Here is a 15,238-nt window from a genome sequence, read left to right as displayed (position 1 = left end):
TAATGTTATGGCTGATCGGTGTGTAAATACTGTACAGATAAATGTATTTGGCCAGGTTTGACTACTACCAAATAAAGTGTACCTAAAAACATGCAGCTTTGGGTAAAAACAGCAGGTTTAATTAAAATAAACTCAGTATTAAACAGTCCTTTTTTATTTGTTAAATAATGTGATTTCACTTTCTTTTTCGTTGTTTGAGGTAATTGCACAATGTTATTTTTTTTACATTTCCCATAAAAACAAGTTGCTCAATCTCATTTTTATTAGAAGTTAATGTTTAATCGCTCATCAAATACACTGCACACAATTTATCCATGCTCTCCACAGCAGAGACTAAGTTAACTGGAGACTGTTTACGATGTACTTCACTACTGCATGTCTTCTAATTTTTGGTTTGCACATTTCTACTGGTGAAGGTAAGCACTGCAAAATACAATAATGTCTTAAGTCTTAATCCTTTGCATTGCATTTTACATTGCATGGGACAATCATCAGTAATTGTAGAGAGAACTTTTGTATAATTTGTTTGCTGCATTTGTTAAAACATAATGCAGAGATCTTCAAACAAAAATTTGGAGCAATATATTAGTCAAGTCAAGTCAACTTTATTTATATAGCGCTTTTTACAATATACATTGTCTCAAAGCAACTTTACAAAATCCAGGACCAACAGATACAAAAACCCCTGTTGAGCAAGCCGAGGGCGACTGTGGCAAGGAAAAACTCCCTGAAAATTACAGGAAGAAACCTTGAGAGGAACCAGACTCAGCAGGGCCCATCCTTCTTGGGTGGCCTGGAGGATACTTTAAATAAATACACGATTTACACAAATCATACAAACACAGAATTAAATGATCTAAAAGTCATAACTGGTAATAAATAGATAAATAAACAATTAAATAATAATAGAGTTGTTATCCGCTCTAGTCTTCAATAAAGTCTGTAGTGATTTCTTGTCGTTGCAATTACTCCAGACCAGTCACATCTGACAGGAGCAGCATCGTTGTCCCGGCAGTCTCGACTTTAATCCTTAACCTCGGCGGGTAAACAGGTTTCCATCAGAATGCCCTCGGGGTTAAACAACAGAGAATGTAGTTAATAATGTACAATGCTAGTTGACAAACAGTTTTACAGAGAGTTTTAGACTCCGGCAGCCCTAATTATTACAGCATAACTAAAAGGGAGCAATATGTATAGAGCAATCCGTACATATGTAAATACAATTACTGGCTTTTGATCAAAAATTTTGCGCCTGTTTAGTCTAACACAGTCCTTATACGTATCTTTGCTCTCTGAGAGATAATTTACATGAGTGTTTGGTAATTTACATTTGCAGCATTCAGCAGACGCTATTCCAGCAAATCAGGGTGCAACTTGGTGGTGGTAGGGCTTGAAGCGGCAACTGTTTGATTACTACTCCAGTCCCTAACCACTGGACTAACACTTAATAGTATTAACATATGCATCTCCAACTCCAACATGCAATCCATCATCCAGCTACTTCAGCCATGTCCACCCACCTTTGTTAACAATATATGTATCAGGTAGAGCAAAATAGCAATACATCAATGTCAGATGCTATAGCAGCAGTAAATGTAAAAAATAATTAGGTATAGGTAATTGTTATTGCACAGTGCATTACCGGTGAAGTAATAAATAAAATAAAATGCCTGGTGTTAAATACTTGAGTTATTGCACATAATAAAAGAGTAGCAGCATGATGTAGGTATTTCCATCCATCAGCCAGGTCCATTTAAAGTACCTTAATTACAAATTAAAGTATTGTCATGCCATGTCCACCCACCTTTGTTAACAATATATGAGTCAGGTACAGCAATATAGCAATTAGTCTATGTTAGATGCTATAAGAGCAGTATATAGCTGCTGTGTTTTTCTTGTTCAATTGTTTAACAGTACTGTCCTTGGGGCTTAAGTTGCATTCTGTATTTCTGAATAGGTCATTCACAGTTTGTATGTTTTGAGACATTTTTGGACAGAATCATTTACTGTCCTGTATTTTTGAAAATATTTGATTCTTTTCGGTTACAGATTACTATGACTATGGGGAACCAAAAAACTGCGAAAAGACAGAATCCATCATAGGAGGTAGGGTGGACTATCCCAATGGAGTTGCAGTGGGCAGTGAGGTAACCTATCACTGTAAAGATGGATTTAAACCCTACCCAGTCTCCAAGAAAATCTGCAACTCTGAAGGAAAATGGGAGCCAAAAATATCGAGGGTGATATGTGAAGGTCAGACTAAGTTATGCATTACCTAAAGAAGTGTTTTCCTGTTTATAACAGTACAATCTGTGTTATTATTTGCTTATCATTTTTATCAAGTTTTATTAAATGGAATTTGTAATGATGGCTCAAATAGAAGAAGACGATTATGAGGATTATGATGAAACACCCCAAAAGAACTGCTCTCTGGCAGAGGTCATAAATGGAGGCCATGTGACCTATTCCAATGAAGGCCTGGAAGGCAGTGTGCTGACATATCACTGTGGAATTGGAAGCTACCCTTATCCATTCAGAAGAAGAGTATGCCAACGAGGCGAGTGGTCAGTAATGGTACTGCCTAATGGCAAGAGAGTGTCCACGGCCACCTGCAGAGGTATGCTTCAAAAGAAACCATTTGCAGTATAAAGCAGGGCTGGCAGAAGCATATTTGAAACACATGGCTATAATAAATTTGAATGTAAATCATGTGCAAATATGCAAATGCAAAATAAAATTAATTACAAATTCTGACCACAAATTTCCCCAAGGAGACCTTTTTTCTGTAAACCCCTTTTCAGAAAAGTTGGGACATTTTGTACGAAGCAATACAAACTAAATCTTACTTAATGTTTCAGCTGAACAACTTATTATTTTGTATATTTTTAATTTGATGTCTGCACGGGCAACCATACTTTAATGTGTGTGACTTCTGAGTCCTCAAACAGCATTGCATTAGAAACTATACTGAGATACATATAGCCTCGTGGGCTCTGGTCCTTCAGTACTCCAGAAAACTGTTGTCAATTAACACAGCCTACAGCTACTTGGTAAACACAACAGAAAATAAACTTTATAATTTAAAGTGTACCTCTGGTACAGTTGATGTCCTAGCAAATGGCAGGTAACTGTAATAACTACTTTGGATTCAAAACAGTATTAAGACCCCTTGGCTTTCTGTTCTAATTTCTTTTGGATTTTAAATGGATGTAACCGTGATTTTGTCCATCAGTTTACAACACTAGTTTACTAAACTGTCCTAATAAAAGTTTTTAGACTTGTTATTAAATCTTTAATTACAGTTGCAAGTCTTCTTGGATTTGTTTTTACATGCTTTACACACTTGGATTCATTTAGACAGTTCATTCTTCATTTAACTAAGCAGATCCTATCAAGCTGTCAGATTGGAATATGAGCATGTGTGAACTGCCATTTTTAGGTCTTATCACCCTATGTTTAATAGGGGTTAAGTCTAGGATTTGGGTCGGCCATTGTTTAATGTATATTAGGGTATATTAAAAATCAGAAATGACTGAATACATTTTTAAGTTTTCTGTTGCTATTTTCAGAAATTCTTTGCCCAGCACAACTTAAGCTAGACAGTGGAGAATTTTGGCCTAAAAAACAGTGGTTCAAGGTTGGAGAAGAACAGAGATTTTCATGCAAGGAGGGCTTAACACTGCTTGGTTCAGCACAGCGGAACTGCACCGAATGGGGTCACTGGACTGGTACCACACCAGTGTGTAATGATAAAAGTAAGCATCCTTTAGGTATCTGTGAAAACTAAATGTACTTTTTAAATAGCCAAACATTGTTTTATATTTAAATTCACAGTTTTACTTAGATCCCTGTCGGTAAGATGTATCAAAGTGATGAGGTGCAATGCAAAGTGCACCAAGGCTGTTGCATAGTGTAAGAAAACGGTAAAAACAGGTCATCAATATGGCAGACATGCTATTTAAGTCAGAGAAAAAAATGTTTTATAGCTTATAAAAACACAATAATGTAGGCCTTGTCAAAATGTGTAACTGTATTTTATTGTTTGTGTGGTTAATCATGGTCCTACATTAATCATATAATAATTTTGACTGTGCTGAATGAAATAATCCAGATATTTTAAGGTTACTTACTACATACTACTATTATCAGAGTTGCCAAATTTGTGTTATAAAACCAGCTCAAAAAGGCTTGATGAAAAACAGTATTAAAATTATGTCCTTTACCAACATAATTATGAACAATTTACCTGAAAAAGGGAGAAAACAAGTATTCAACCACTTAAAATAATTATCAAACCATCAATGGTTTTATCATCTAGATTATGTGTACTGTACACAAATGTCAAACATGTGCCTACAAATATTATTACAATGTATCAATTTTGCCAAGAATAGTGGACAAAAACTAATCTGCCAACCAGATTTGTGCTGGCTTTTTAATACTCTTTATTAACCCTGACTTTAGGGGGTATATAAATGGACTCACTTACTCCTTTCAGGTGACTACTGTGGAAATCCAGTGACTCCACCAGGAGCGCTGCGCTCTGGAGATCGCTTCCGCATTGGTGACAAAGTGAAATACAGCTGTCAATCTGGCTTGGATTTACTTGGACCTGAAGTAAGAGAGTGTTTGGATTCCAAAGAATGGAGTGGACCTGTCCCACGATGCCAAGGTAAATGGCATTTAAATGGCAAAAAAAAAAAAAGGTACACTACTGCAGCACAATTTGAACTGTGTTAAAACTGACATACAGGCCGCGCAGGTGGCGCAGCGGTAAAAACACACGCTGTTCACCAGAGCTGAGATCTCGAATACATCGTATCGAATCTCGGCTCTGCCTTCCGGCTGAGGCTGAGCGGCTACATGAACAATGATTGGCCTGTTGTTCAGATAGGGGCGGGCCTAAGCTGGATGGGGACTCTCTCTCAGACTAGTGCGATTACGACCTTTGCTGGCTGGTTGGTGGTGCCTGCACGGAGATGTGAAAGGAGTGCGGTAGAGGGTGTGTCTCTCCGTACACAGCACTGTACTGCACTGCACTCGTCAAGTGTAGGTGATAAGATGTTCGATTGCTGTGCATGTGTCGGAGGGGGCGTAGAGCAGCCTCGTCCTCTCCAATCAGAAGCAGGGACCAGCACTAGTGAGAGGATGATTGACGGGCAGAAACTGGATGCGCTAAAAGGGGGAGGGCAAAGGGGTAAAATACAACAAAAAAAAAACTGACATACAAAAGCAGGTCAGTTAACCACTTAACCAGTCTGGCGTTAAAATTTATTTTAAAAAATTAGATTTTTTGAATTAATAAGAACTAATTAAAAGGCATCTAGAGTATTGACTTTCAGGAAGGCTCAATTTTGTTTTGTTCATTCAATTTATAACACCATTAGCTTATCTATAAATGATCTATGATAATGTATGATCTATAAATTATGTTTCCCCAGCTCACTTTGCATTCGATTCACCTGAAACTGTGGCTCAGGCTATGCATGGCTCTTTGTCTGTTGTATTGGATGTTTTATCCCCAGAGTTCAAAATGAAAGGTAAGCCAGTACACACAATTTTTTTATTTCTATTTTTGGCTGGAACATGGGTAACACTGTCGACAGCCATGCAAACTTTATATAATTATGGGTTTTGGAGACAAATAAAGAAGCCCACGTCACTGCTTTTCTGTGTACGTGGAATCAGCAAGGACATTGTTAACCATGTTTTTTTTTTTTTTTAGCTTTTAATTCTAATAAATGTTCAAAAGAATGACAGTAAGTTTAAAATAAGTACTAAGAACTTAATAATAACTTTAATTTAATTGTATAGCTGTTCTGCTGTCTTGGAAGCTACATCAAATTACAAGCTGTACATTAAAAAAGTAATACCACCATTAGAGAGGACAAAGCATGAATATTTGAAAATAATCAAATATGAATATTAGCTCAAATGATTATAAGCTTAAATATTTATACCAGGGGTGGAATACCTAAAATCCCGAAATTACCAAAAAAAAAAAAAAAAAAAAAAATCACAGTTATTTCCCCAAATATTGAATTCTGAATACTAAAAACAACAGTTGAAATAAGTACTAACATTTAATAATGACTTATTTTTTAATCAAGCTCAGCAAGATTATGGTCGAACCTTGAAAGTAGCAGATGGTCGTCTCAACATTTTCATCCTGATGGACACGTCAGGAAGCATTTTACAGGATCAATTTGAAAATGCAAAAAAAGCCACTGCTAACCTTATACGCAAGGTTTGTATTGACGTACAGTAAATGTTTTACATACAGTTTATTCATTCTGCCATAATTTGTATACTAACCAAACACAACCTGAACAAGATGAACATACTGTAGATTTCCAAAGAATGAACATTATGCAACATTACCTATGATTTAATCCTGATTTTGTTATTTTTAGTTATATTACTGACGTGTCGTTTTGCAATGTTTTACAAAAGTATTGTTGTGGCTTTACACATAATGCAAGAAATATTTGCTGACGATGTACAAATAGCAAACCTTGATAGTAAATGTACTTCAATGCTGGTTTTAATTACACAGTAAAATAGTTTGCAGGGCGGCATGGTGGTACAGTGATGGGGCAGTGATAGCTTAGTGGTTAAGGTACTGGACTAGTGATCTAAAGGTTGCCGGTTCAAGCCCCATCTCTGCCAAGTTGCCACTGTTGGGCCCCTGAGCAAGGCCCTTAACCCTCATTTGCTCAAAATTGTGTTGTCATAACTGTAAGTGGATTGGTTAAATGCATCTGTTAAATGCTGAAAATGTAAATGTACAAGTGGGTAGTGCTCTGGCCTCACAGCAAGAATGGCCTGGGTTTGACTTCCCAACCAGGGAAAAGGTCACTCTCTGTCCATAGAGGTTTCTCCGTCTGATCAGGTTTCCTTCCAAAAGTCCAGAAACATGCAGTCAGGCCAATTCGAACTACTAAAAATGCCCCAAGTGTAAATGTATGTGTGAATGTGTCTGCCCTGTGATTTCCTGCTTTTCACCAAAGAATCAGACCTACCGTGAATCTGATCAGGACAAAGTAGTGATAACAAACACAATGAATGAATAAATGAATTCATAGTTAGCCTAACATAATTAGTCGAGTTTGCTAAAAAGCTACTTGATATCAAACAGTTGCCTTCATCAAACCTTTCTAGACTCCTGAGCAAGAAGGACCATGGTTAGAGAATACTCAGGCAGAACCTGTTGGAGGAACAACAATCTCTGCAACTTATGTCGCAGCAATAGTCGGCTAATGTAATTTACTGCTGTGTCACCTGTGCACCCTTAGATTAGTTATAAAAAAACATATTAAATGAATATATCCAGTTGAAAGATCTATCTTGTATATTGTTTTCTTGTTTTTTTACCAACACTCATTTTTTTGCAGCTGAGTAGCTACGATGTTCAAATGAAGTTTAATATAATTTCCTATGCCACTGAGCCCCGGGACATTATAAGAATTCAGGACTATGGCAGTGATAATGTGGAAATTGTCCTGAACAAGTTAACTGAGTTCAGTCAAACAAGTATGTTTCTTCTTTATTTAAACTGCATGGTTTAACACTTTTAACACTTAAAACATGTAATTTAGCTTATTGTTTAACTGATATAATTATCTTTTTATGCATAGCACATGGCCGAAAGACTGGTACCAATCTCTATAAAGCGCTCTACAAGGTATATGAACAACTGTCCTTCCTCGGTGCAAGCAAAAAGGAAAAATACTTTAATGAGACTCAGAACGTCATTCTCATTGAGACTGATGGTAATCAAAGGCTAATACATCACAACTTTATTTATGATATATAATGGCTAACTGTTTTTAGCAATGATGACTTACTATATTGTCAAGCACTTTACACTTTTTAATTGTTCTTTGTCTTCCCTTAAGTAAAGTACTACCTGAGGTAGCCAAAATAATATATACTGTATACATATAGAACATAACCCTCAGCTTAGTTTGACTATAATTTGGCCTATTTTACTAGTTAGAACATAATTTGCAAAAATAAAAACATAGAATATATTGAGCTGCTTGATAACCTACTGATGTATTTTAGATGTGTTTATAAACTGTTCTGTGTCTAACAAAGCTGTTTTTAAGATTTGCAAATAATTTATGGCATTCAGATCACTCTTTGTGGGACAATCTGTGTATTTATACATGCATATTTTTATTTTCAATTATAATTTTTTAGGCTATTCCAATATGGGAGGGAGTATAGAGCATGTTTTGTGTATGATCCGTGAACATTTGGGTTATAAATGCAGATCATTTGATAACACACAAGAGGATCTCCTAGGTAAGTCTAATTTAAAATAAATTTGTTCAATACAAAAGTACATCAATACTGTTGGTACACCTAAAGTAGCCAATACATCATAAATATCTATTACTAAGGTGATGTTTGATGGTAAACAGACTGAAGGCAGTGAAACAATGAATCAGTTCTAGCATCTTCTTTTTTAAAGCAGAATCAAAAGCACATACTGCATAGAATGTTTTCATAGCTTTTCAGTGCCAGTATTGTTCTGGAGTTGTGTTCATTCAATGTAACAATGAAGGTTACACCAGCGCCACTGCAAACATACTTTAAATTATTTACTGAAGATTGTTTTACAGATGTTAAAGGAAAATGTTTATCCTTTTTAAATGTTTATCTCTGTATGTTTTTAATTTACTAATAAATATATTATATATATTATATAGAGATTATTAATAAGTGGTCCTTACATAGAAAGACCCTGCTCTACGAAATAAGATTAAATGCTTTTCAGAAATTGCCTTTAAAATGTAATATGCTTTAACCAGAAGATTTAAGTTGAGAAAGGTCAGGGATCATATATATATACTGTATATAGATAGAGAAAGATTCATTTTAATTGTGTCTAATTGTGACTAATTGTGTGTGTGTGTGTGTGTGTGTGTGTGTGTGTGTGTGTGTGTGTGTGTGTGTGTGTGTGTGTGTGTGTGTGTGTGTGTCTTTAAGATATATATGTGTTTGGCATTGGAGAAAATGTTAAGAAAGATGAACTAAGAAACATAGCTTCTATGAAGATGAGAGAGCAGCATCTGTTTATTTTGCACACTTACAGTGACCTTGGAGAGGTGTTCAACAGGATGATCAGTATGTTAATCTATTGTTATTAAAATAGATATGATGCTTTTTATATTGGTTTTATAGGTAATGTATTATTTCTTTTGCAGCTTTTGGTGTATATTTACTTAAATATTATTAAACTTTTTTTATCTTTAATAAATATATGTGCATTATATATTTAATGTATTATTTGGCCATTAACAACTTGATATTTAAGAGAAACAAAATTTAATAATGAATAAAAAATTACAATGCATTTCTGCTATACAGTCTTTTTGTAGTTGTGTTTTACAACATACAGTAGTTAGTGAGTGTTGTAATTGCATTAAGATTTTTATATCCGCTGTGAAAGTTTGTGTAATGTTAAAGGTGTTTATAATTGCCCAGTAATTATTAACACACAAAAAAATCATTGGACTAGAATAAAGAAATGTAAAACATGCAGTTTAGTTAAAACATCAAGGTTGTATTTCAGAAGTACATTTAGGAATCTACATGTAAATGGGGAAAATGTGGTAGTTCAATTTCAACCTTTACAGCAAGAAATACATAATCTGTGCTTGGAATGAAATAGTGTAATGTTTATCCATGTAACTTTGACATAGCTGTGCCATTAAAATATTTGATTCCAAACGTGTCAATTTAAGAAGTAAAATGTAATAAAACACATTTGTTACTTAAAGATGTGATGATTTTAACAGTTATTTAATTGGATTATCCAGTGTTTGTTATCACATTCCCTGACCTTCTACCTTCACTTAAAACTTTTTATGCCCTTGATTGTGATTGGTTATACTGTATGGTTGATATATTATCTTCAACATGATCATTCTAAACCTAACATCATTTATAATATTTATGGATCGAATTAAAACTCTAAAGAGGTATCAAATCCCATTTTTAAATATGTGCATTTGCAATAGATCCTTAGTGACATATCCTTAGTATATAACCGATATACCAAATCTGTCTCTGTTGAAGATGATTCTGCTGTAACCAAATGTGGAATGGCTCAAGAGCTTGTTTACCCAAGAAAAACTCCAGAAACCCATGAGGATACTGAAGCACCTCAGCCTGCTTATACCAGACCTTGGCATGTCAGTGTTTACTGGGTAAGTGCACATGGCCAGTTTTCGCAGTTAGTTGACTTAAACTAACCAACTTTAAACTAAAAGACTGTTCATTTTTATGTTTAACCAGAAAATGAGGCCATGCAAGGGCTCCATTTTGACTGAGAACTGGCTGATGACAGCTGCGCATTGTCTGATGAAACTGACTGATGGGTTTGTGGAACATGCCACCACTAACGAACTACACATTGAGCATGGTCTGATTTTGTTTTTACTCAAGCAACCATTTATAATAATTCATAATAATTTCCAGTTTTAACTGGATGACCACTTTTATGACTCAGTAGTTCTTAATAGATACTGACACCTTTTATCCACAATAATTGGTCAATTGAATCTGATACAAAAAAATAAAGGTGAACTTTCTAGTTATGCAATTAATGGCTAGGCGTCCATGACTGGCTGTGTATTTGAAATATTCGAATCCCTAACCCTTTCTTCACATAAATAATTAGGAATTGTATAACTTTAACTTAATTTTTAAATGAGACACATTTGCACAATTTCATTAATGTAAGAAACTTAAATTTTACCTATTTTTGGCCAGTGTTCTACATATACAGTGAAGACTGATTAATTTGGAATTTGGCATGTATCTTTTAAAATACTCCTGACCACCAGTGTCAAACAAATCTGCAAGATAAAATTTTATAACTATTTATAACTATACTTGTAATGATTTTTAAATGAAAGCAACACATTCACTTTTAGGCTCATTTGCACTTGATGTACCAACAATATTTAAACACTTTTTACATTTACAAACAGAAGTTTGTAAATGTCAGTTTTAACTGCTAACCTACATGTACAAGGCAAGACACTTACACAGGTAGTTGTGTATGACTATTCTTTTAATTTCCTAAAATAGCTCCAAAAGATCGGCTGTTGCTTGCTTTAAAAATGCTTTAATGTAATATTAAACATCGAGAGCTAAAAAAAACACTGAGCAGCCTATTTTCTTGTGTCTTAGGTGAGGGTAAAGCAGCAGCCTCATTGCTAATCATTCATCCGCAGTTTGATGTCAGCGGACTCAAGGACAAGAACATCAAGGAGTTTTATGACTATGACATTGCGCTCATTAAAGTGGTCAATAGCATTAAGTTGTCCATAAAGGCAAGGTAGGACTTTACACATACTATAAACCTGAATTATTAATGGGTAAAAAGGTCGTCAAGCTGTGAAAATTTGAGTAAAATCTTTAATTAAAGTTCATTTAATAGGAAATGCATTTTCTTTGTTAATACAATGCCAAGATAGGGATTATTAACTATAGAAATAAAATAAAACAAAGGTGTGTTAGAAATCGTTCATAAATCAGGCAACATTCCTTCCTGGAAGAGGACACAAGTGTTTTGTTTCCATTCACAGTAAAGAGGGACGGTTGAGAGGCAAAAACAAAATGTCCAAAGATTACAGTTTTGAGGAAGATGACAGCATTTTACAGTCACCAAGTCTCTAAATCTATAGTTAAATGTTTCCATTATACATTTCATTCATATATCCACTTTTCACTGTCTAACATCATCCTGGTTAGAGTTGTAGTGGACATAGAGTCACTTAGGAAACACTGGATGCAGAGTGGGAATAAACCCTACGTTACATTTATGGCATTTAACAGACAATTTTATCCAAAGCAACAGACAATTATGACTGAATGCAATACAGCATGAGGTTTAAGGACCACAGTAGCCTTTGTCATGGTTATTTTAGCCCCTGACCTAAACCCTAGTATAGAAACCTGTGGGGAAAGTTAAAGAGAATAGAACCTGAAGCTAGAAACAGAATAGAAACCTAAAGCTCAGAGGATCTGATGATATATTTTTAATGGAGTAGGGCTTTTAATGTTATAGCTATGTTCTCCACTCTTATAAAACATTGTAATGTTAATGCATGTGAGGTCACTTTTGAAAAATCTAAAGGTTGCTGGTTCAAACTCCACTACTGCCAGGTGGCCACTGTTGGGTCCTTAAGCAAGGCTCTTAACCCTTAACTGCTAGGATTGTATACTGTCACAATTGTAAGTCACTTTGGGTAAAAGAACCTGCTATGTGCTGTAAATGTATATTGCTAACAATAATGTTAATGTTTATTTTGTCAACCAGAGGTTACATCCATATATGGAAATATTAAGAAACTACCATTTATGCCATGCTTTACATAAAAAAAATCGACAGTCTGTAAGGTCATATCTTACAAATGTACATTAGGTAGAATGTTAGGCTGTACCTACATTATCTCAAGTGATCCAGGTCAGCTGTTCAGCTATTCATCTGCTAAATGCTGTAAATGTAAATCCTGCTGAAACCTGTAATCAATAACGAGGCTATACAGAAAAAGAGGGCTCAGTTTTTACTCAATGTCAGAGTAGTTTATTGGATTATTACGGTATGGATGTAGAAGAAGCACAATTTAAAACACTGACTTAAATATTTTGTCTTTGTCCATTTATAATTCTGTTTAAAACAAAGTATATGCTCTTTTGTTGTGTTTAACAGGCCTATTTGTTTGCCATGTACAAAGGCTTCAAATCGAGCTCTCAGACTGAATCATGACTCTACTTGTGAGAAACACAGTAAGAACTTATAACAATGTCAAGTAAGATGTTTTAGCCACACCCATTTCTAACATATAAAAACTGAATTATTAATAAACTGCTTTAATTTGCCACAAAAGGGAGTGTAAACCATCAAAGCTGCAAAAGTGTGGCCAAATTTATATTAGTGGGAAGACCACCAAGCTCAAGTCAGATGTCCACATACTTTTAACCATATACTGTATGTACAGAGAAAAATGTCTTAGAACATTTTTGGGTCAGCACAGCTGCTAGATCAGTTTTGGTGTGTCTTTCTTTGGTGTGTGTATACACATCTTTGAAAATGAACTGAGCTGATGGGACACTATTATTTCCAAAGGATATCCATTCAAATAGTGTTAGGCTGATGTTAGTGCAGAGCACAGTCCTCCTAGATGGGGGCGCTGTCATCTTGAAAAAGAACACTCCTATTAGAAAAGAGATGTTTCATCATGTTGACCAGGTGATTAGTCAGAACAGTCGGGTATACACCATACCCTGCGTTCACTCACTTGGTGACGACTCATCTGGCCATCTTTGTAGATTATTACTTATAGGCTTTGCACCACTCTTCAATCACTCATCATTTATTACCCAGTTTAACTGGTCCAGCTGATATATATAAAATAAAATATATATAAATAAAAATAAATACATGATGTGCATTATATGAAACCATATGGTTGCTGCTGTGTATCTGTATGAACAGAAAGCGCCCTGATTGATCCGAAGGAGACTCAAGCCCACTTTATCCGTCAGGGGAAAATCAGATTGCAGACCCACATCCAGTCTGAAAAGGTGAATCATCTTAAAACATATTTCCAGTACACTACATCGGCAAAATGATGTTACCAGAACATGACCTTGGTTGATGTGATGAGGATCATTCCGAAACAGTTTGGATCAGTTGCATAGTATTGTATGCACTAGCTTTAAGTTTTTCTTCCTTTACTGAAACATGCTATCAAAACAGCCAATAGGCTGCCATGATTTAACCATCCAGTTTGCCTTTTATTGCTTCAGAGTCTTATGGCAGCACACTTTACAATACTCCAGCAGATGCCAGGCATCATTAGGGTTGACTCCTTCCCGATTTTCCTTCTTTTTAATCTTTCTCCCGGGACACTAAATGTCCCAGGTTTCAATAGGCTAGAGTTGCTGTTGTTAGACATCCCGTTGTTGCTTTCCGTGTCTTTTTTTTCATAAGGCAATTAGCTGCCCAAGTGTCCGAGTTGTGGAGTGAGGAGTTAACCAACAGTGAATTGCTCTGTATCTATTATTCCTAGCAATATGTTCTGATGTGTCCAGTTCATAGGTGGGCATCACACATTGTGATCTTAGGCTTGTGTAGGGCTGCTCATTCATGTAAACATAAAACTCCTGAAGACGTTTTTTATGAAGATGTTGCCTAAAGGCCACTGAGCCCTGCTGTATGCCTGATTTTACCCCCAATGTTTATCTATGGAGATGATTTCCCAACCCTACTAGCATTAAATGTAGCTGAAACTACATAATATTACTATTTAAGGACGTCCATTTACCTTCCCAGAGAGTAGAATGTATGGAGCAATACAAACCAGCCTTGGCTTCAAACAACCTGGTCGCTCTGACAGACGTGATCACAGAGAGATTCCTGTGTACAGGGGGATCCACAAAACACAAAGACGATTTTACCTGCAAAGGTTTTTAAAAACACAAAAAGTTAAACACCAAACATTTTATACACACAGGAGGCCATGTAGATACAATACAATATATTTGTAATACTTTACAGGTGATTCTGGAGGTGCACTCTTTCTTCGCAAGGCAATGCGCTATTTTCAGGTAAGTCATTTAAAATAATAATTTGAAAAACTGAAAATCAGTAGTAATGAATATAGCAGTAGTAAGAGATACAGCATTGCTGGCTAAATATTTAATATAATTTTTTTGGACAACTTTTTATTACCCTAGTTTTTGTTCTTTTATGTTTTAGGTGGGAGTGGTGAGCTGGGGGATAAAGTCATTGTGTAACTCTACAACCAAGGTTGTTCCTGACCCTCCCAGAGATGCCCGTGATTTCCACATCAGTGTGTTCGCCATTATGCCTTGGCTTCAACAGCATCTGGGCAAGGAACTGGAATTTCTACCTTTTGGAAACCTTAACTAAGCAAAAAAATATAAAAAATCTATACTAAAACTCTGTTCTGGCATTTAATTTAACATTTCAATGAAAACTAAAAACCGAGCCAGTGTGAAAAATACAATGATAACTTCTTATCAAAAAGCTGCTGTGTCCTGCTGTAATAAATACCAATAAAAATGAATTCAATTATTTAGATTGTAGAAGTTGACACGCCTGGTCAAATACAATGTTTCTAGGTTATACAAACTTGTTATACAACATGTTTAATTAAGCAAAATCATTGCTCATTTGCTTAATTTAACA

At 35.4% G+C, this 15,238-nt stretch overlaps 1 protein-coding gene across 1 annotated transcript; it reads left to right on the top strand.

Moving 5' to 3' along the window:
* Nucleotides 1-325: 325 nt before the first annotated feature.
* si:ch1073-280e3.1 (complement factor B) lies at nt 326-15,124 on the top strand. The gene is made up of 19 exons (XM_063016761.1): nt 326-416; nt 2,050-2,253; nt 2,381-2,617; nt 3,570-3,755; nt 4,499-4,672; nt 5,442-5,540; nt 6,111-6,247; nt 7,395-7,533; nt 7,638-7,772; nt 8,206-8,310; nt 8,998-9,135; nt 10,090-10,220; nt 10,309-10,435; nt 11,209-11,356; nt 12,734-12,810; nt 13,520-13,608; nt 14,360-14,492; nt 14,585-14,634; nt 14,786-15,124. Exons 1-19 carry the CDS (start codon nt 359-361, stop codon nt 14,957-14,959), a joined length of 2,541 nt encoding a protein of 846 aa, XP_062872831.1. The 5' UTR covers nt 326-358; the 3' UTR covers nt 14,960-15,124.
* Nucleotides 15,125-15,238: the final 114 nt, after the last annotated feature.

Source organism: Trichomycterus rosablanca, chromosome 20 (assembly GCF_030014385.1).
Source record: "Trichomycterus rosablanca isolate fTriRos1 chromosome 20, fTriRos1.hap1, whole genome shotgun sequence".
NCBI classification, from domain to species: Eukaryota; Metazoa; Chordata; class Actinopteri; order Siluriformes; family Trichomycteridae; genus Trichomycterus; species Trichomycterus rosablanca.
The sequence above is the reverse complement of the archived record's forward strand: the minus strand, read 5'-3'. Positions and strand labels throughout refer to the sequence as shown.